The sequence below is a fragment of the Crocuta crocuta genome, unplaced genomic scaffold (genome assembly GCF_008692635.1).
Source record: "Crocuta crocuta isolate KB4526 unplaced genomic scaffold, BGI_CrCroc_1.0 scaffold344, whole genome shotgun sequence".
NCBI classification, from domain to species: domain Eukaryota; kingdom Metazoa; phylum Chordata; class Mammalia; order Carnivora; family Hyaenidae; genus Crocuta; species Crocuta crocuta.
Genome location: NW_027533081.1, coordinates 1620288 through 1625536, shown reverse-complemented (window position 1 = coordinate 1625536; position 5249 = coordinate 1620288). Strand labels below are relative to the sequence as shown.

The following is a 5249-nucleotide window of genomic DNA, read 5'->3' as shown; positions in this document are numbered from 1 at the left end:
ACAAAGACATCACAAGATTTCAACAAGGTGTCAAGACAGTTAAATGGAAGAAGGAAGTTTTTTTTCAACGAATGGTATGGGGACAACTGGATAGTGAATCATAATTTGCCGTCTTCTGGCTGACAGCAAAAATAATAATATATTGTGGGATTTAATAACCTATGTACAAGTAAAATGTATGACAACAATAGCACAGACTACAAGGGGATAAATTTGAAGTATATTTTAAATTCTTATGCTATATTGAAATGCTATTATATTACTTGAAGATAAACAGTGACAAGTTAAATATGTATAAAGTCTAGGGCAACCACTAAAAATAAAACAAAACAGTTACAGTTATTAAAGCCACAATGACATTATAAAAATACACTGTTAATTCCAAACAAGGCAGAACAAAAATAGGTAAACAAGGCAGAAAAATGTAGTAAAAAATACAGATGAAATGTATTAAGATGTAATAAAAAATACAAATGAAAAGTAGCAAGGTGGTAGACTTAAATCCAAGCTAACCCATAATCAAATATAAATGGTATAAAAATATAAATGGTATAAACAGTCTAAATTAAAAGGCATAGATTTTCACTTTGGATAAAAAGTGACAAACTGCTATAAATACTGCCTATGAGAAACCCACTTTATACATAAAACAAATAGGTTAAAAGTGAATGGATGTTATACAACATTGTGAATATAATTAATGGCACTGAATTGTGCACTTAAAAATGGAGAAAAAATACATTACACGTATTTTAACACAATAAAATAACTAGTAAAGTTAAAAATGAAAGATGAGAAGAAAATAAATTATGGTAACAGTGTAGAAAACCATCTGATGTAAGTATTTTGGAACTCAAGTCTATATGAATGATTACAGCTTCCTGGGGAAACCTTGGCTAGTAAATTGAAGCTCATTTTTATTAATTTCCATTTTAGCACAGTAATGGGTACCCATTTTTCATCCACGAAGTCTATAGCAAGCAGGCATATCTACGTTCCTGGTGTGGGTTTCTGGAACCACCATGGACGACAATTAGTACCTTGTCCCCAAATATTGGTGTTTGGTATTCTGATATTTTTAAGGCAAGTATTTTTGTTTTGTTTTTATTTTAGAGAAAGAGAGCATATGCATGTGCTGGGGAGAAGGGCAGAGGGAGAGAGAGAAAGAAAGAGAATCTCAAGCAGGCTCTACACTCAGCAATGAGCCTGATGCGGGGCTTAGTCCCATGATCTTGGGATCATGACCTGAGCTGAAACCAGGTAGGATGCTCAACTGACTTAGCCACCCAGGTGCCCCAGTATCCTGATTTTTGACTGCTGCTTTTGACCACTTAGATGCAGCCCAGAGGCTGACTACTGTTGTTTTAACTTGCAACAGTTGAAATTTCTTCCAGGGGACTGAAGAACAACCCGAGGTATTTTTTCTCTATGTTTCTTTTTACCTTTTTTCCCCCTTTGAGAGTCAGACATTTAAGGATTATTATATTCAAAATCAGACATGTATACAGGGAAATTTAGAAAGCTTCTATGTATACCCACAGAAACGAAGTATCAGAAAAGAACTGAGAAGATCTCGAGCTTTCATCTCAGGCTAATCTCAAGCAAAGAACACCCTTGAACAACTTGACAGAGAGACAGAGAGAGAGAGAGAGAGGAAATTCTGGGGAAGAGGAACAATCTGATTCCAGAGTTACCACATTATGAAATTCAAATGTCCAGTTTCAACAACAACAAAAAGTCACAGACATACAAAAGGAAAAAAAAAACAGTAAAGTATAGCCCATTTAAAGGAACAAAATAAATCACCATGACCTGTCTCTGAGGAACCACTGACATCAGACTTACTAGACAAAACAATAAATACAACTTTCTTGGATCACGTAGGTGTCTCAGTCAATTGAGTGTCCAACTGTTGATCTCAGCTCAGGTCTTGATCTCAGGGTCATGAATTCAAGCCCTATGTTGGGCACTGCACTGGGCATGGAGTCTACTTAAAAGCTTTCTTAAAGATGCTCAAAGAGCTAAAGGAAAACATGGGAAAAGACAGGAAAATGATGTATTAACAAAACGAGAATATCAATATCAAAAAGAGATAGAAATTTATAGAAAAGAAGTTCTTGAACTGAAAAGTACAATAAGTGAAATAAAAATAAACTGGAATGCTTTAAAAGTATATTGGAGCAAGCAGAAAAATGAATTGGCAAACTTTAAGATAAGGCTATTGAAATTATTTAGTTTAAGGACTAGAAAGAAAAAGGAATGGAGAAACGTGAACTGAGCCTACCTGAACTGTGGGACACTATAAAACAGTCCAACATATATCTTGTGGGATCACATGTCTAGAAAATAGTGAGAAAGGAGCAGAAAGAATATTTGAGGAAATAATGACTGAGAACTTCCCAAATTTGATGTAAGACATGAATCTACAAATCTAAGAAATTCAACAAATTCCAACTAGGATAAACAAATGAACAAAAAACCCCACACATTATAGTCAGACTATGAAAATCCAAAGACATTCATGAAAGTAGCAAAAGGGAAGCAGCTCCTCACAAAAAGGAATCTCAATAAGGTTATCAAGTGATTTCTCATAAGAAATCTTGGAGGCTAGAATGTAGTGGGCTGATGTATTTAAAGTGCTGAAAGCAAAAAAAAAAAAAAAGGAAAGTCCATTATGATGTCTATATTCAGCAAAACTGTCCTTCAAATATGAGGGAGAAATTATGACATTCTTGAATAAACACAGAGGGAATGTGTTACCACTAGAGCTGTTCCACAAGAAATGCTAAAGGGAATCCTTCAAGTTGAAATGAAAGAATGCTAGACAGTAACTCAAAACTATATGAAGAAATAAAGATTGGTAGAGCTTGTGGATCCTTCCTATGCTGCTTCTCATTTTTGTTCAGGTCTGTAGTGCTGGCAAGATGGGCAAGTGCTGTGGTTGTCATACTGCCAGGAAGCTCCATAGCCAATGACAAGATCAAAAGTGATAAACGTGCTAGAAGGCCCATTTTGGCACACCCCTGAAGGCCAAACCTTTTGGTGGCACTTCCCATGCAAAAGGAATTGTGCTGGAAAAAGTAGGCTTTGAAGCCAAAGAGCCAAATTCTGCCATTAGGAAGTGTGTCAGGTTCCAGCTGATCAAGAATAATAATAAATAATAATAATAATATCAAGATTTAAAAAAATCTTCTGCACAGTAAAGGAAACCATCAGCAAAACTAAAAGGCAACCAACGGAATGGGAGAAGATATTTGCAAATGACATATCAGATAAAGGGTTAGTATCCAAAATCTATAAAGAACTTATCAAGCTCAATACCCCAAAAAAACCAATGATCCAGTGAAGAAATGGGCAAAAGACATGAATAGATACTTTTCCAAAGAAGACATCCAGATGGCTAACAGACACATGAAAAAATGCTCAACATCACTCGTCAAGGAAATACAAATTAAAACCACAATGAGATACCACCTTATACCAGTCAGAATGGCTAAAATTAACAACTCAGGCAACAACAGATGTCAGCAAGGATGTGGAGAAAGAGGATCTCTTGTACTGCTAGTGGGAATGCAAATTGGTGCAGCCACTCTGGAAAACAGTATGGAGATTCCTCAAAAAGTTAAAAATAGAACTACCCTACAATCAAGCAATTGCACTACTAGATATTTATCCAAGGGATACAAGTGTGCTGTTTCGAAGGGGCAGATGCACCCCAATGTTTATAGCAGTGTTATTGACAATTGCCAAAGTATGGAAAGAGGCCAAATGTCCAGCCCAGAAGATGTGGGGTATGTGTGTGTGTGTGTATGTGTGTATACATATGTATAATGGAGTATTACTTGGCAATCAAAAAGAATGAAATCTTGCAATATGCAACTACATGGGTGGAAATGGAGGATATTATGCTAAGCAAAATTAGTCAAAGACAAATATCATATGCCTTTACTCATATGTGGAATTAAGATACAAAACAGATGGACATAAGGGAAGGGAAGCAAAAATAATATAAAAACAGAGAGGGAGACTCTTAAGTTCAGAGAACAAACTGAGGGTTGCTGGAGAGGTTGTGGGAGGAGGGATAGGCTAAATGGGTAAGGGGCATTAAGGAAGACACTAGTTGGGATGAGCACTGGGTGTTATACATAGGGGACGAATCACTGCAATCTACTCTTTTTTTTTTCCCGAGTAAATTCTTTTTATTTATTTATTATTATTTTTTTTTTTACAAATAGTTTATTGTCAAATTGGTTTCCATATAACACCCAGTGCTCATCCCCACAAGTGCCCTCCTCCATGCCCATCTTCCCCCTCCCCCCCACATCCATCAGTCCTCAGTTTGTTTCTCAGCATTCAAGAGTCTCTCATGGTTTGCCTCCTCCCTTTCCCCCACCATTTCCCCCCTTCTTCTCCCCCATGGTCCTCAGTTAAGTTCCTCCTAATCCTCCTATACGTCACTGCAATCTACTCCTGAAATCATTATTGTACTATACGCTAACTAACTTGGATGTGAGTTAAAAAATAAGAAGAAGAAAGAAAGAAAGAAAGAAAGAAAGAAAGAAAGAAAGAAAGAAAACTTTAAAAAATAATGGCAAAAAAATCACAGCCTTTGTACCCAGTGATGGTTGTTTGACTTTTATTGAGGAAAATGATGAAGTTTTGGTTGCTGGATTTGGTTGCAAAGGTCATGCTGTCAGTGACATTCCTGGAGTTCACTTTAAGGTTATCAAAATAGCCAATGTCTCTCTTTTGGCCCTATACCAAGGCAAGAAGGAAAGACCAAGATAATTAAGTTTTGCTGGTGAAAACATGGCAATAATAAATTTTCATTTACCAAAAAAAAAAAGGAAATAAAGATTAGTAAATGTGACAATTATAAAAACTAGTGCTATTGCAATTATTTCTTGTAACTCCATTTTTTATTTTCCACATTATTTAAAAGACAAATGCATAAAAAGAGTTCCTAATCTATGGCATTGAGCACCAAAAATACAAACATGTAACTGGTGGCATTAGTAACTAAAAGGAGGGAGAATGAGCTGTATAGGAACAGAGTTAAGTTGGTATAAATTCAAATTAGATTGTTATAACTTTAGGATATTAAATTTAATCCCCATAGTAATAACAAAAATGTATATACAACATATACAAAAGTAAATAATGGAATAAAAACTTTACTACAGAAATAATCAACTAAACACAAAAAAAGGCAATAACAGAATGAGATACATGAGAGGCCTATAAAGCAT

General features: G+C 35.5%; 1 protein-coding gene across 1 annotated transcript; it reads left to right on the top strand.

Moving 5' to 3' along the window:
* The first annotated feature begins 2924 nt into the window (after nt 1-2924).
* On the top strand, nt 2925-4788 carry LOC144216516 (small ribosomal subunit protein uS12-like). The gene is given in 2 exon segments (XM_077745905.1): nt 2925-3146; nt 4588-4788. Coding segments are annotated over 2 exon segments (423 nt in total).
* Nucleotides 4789-5249: the final 461 nt, after the last annotated feature.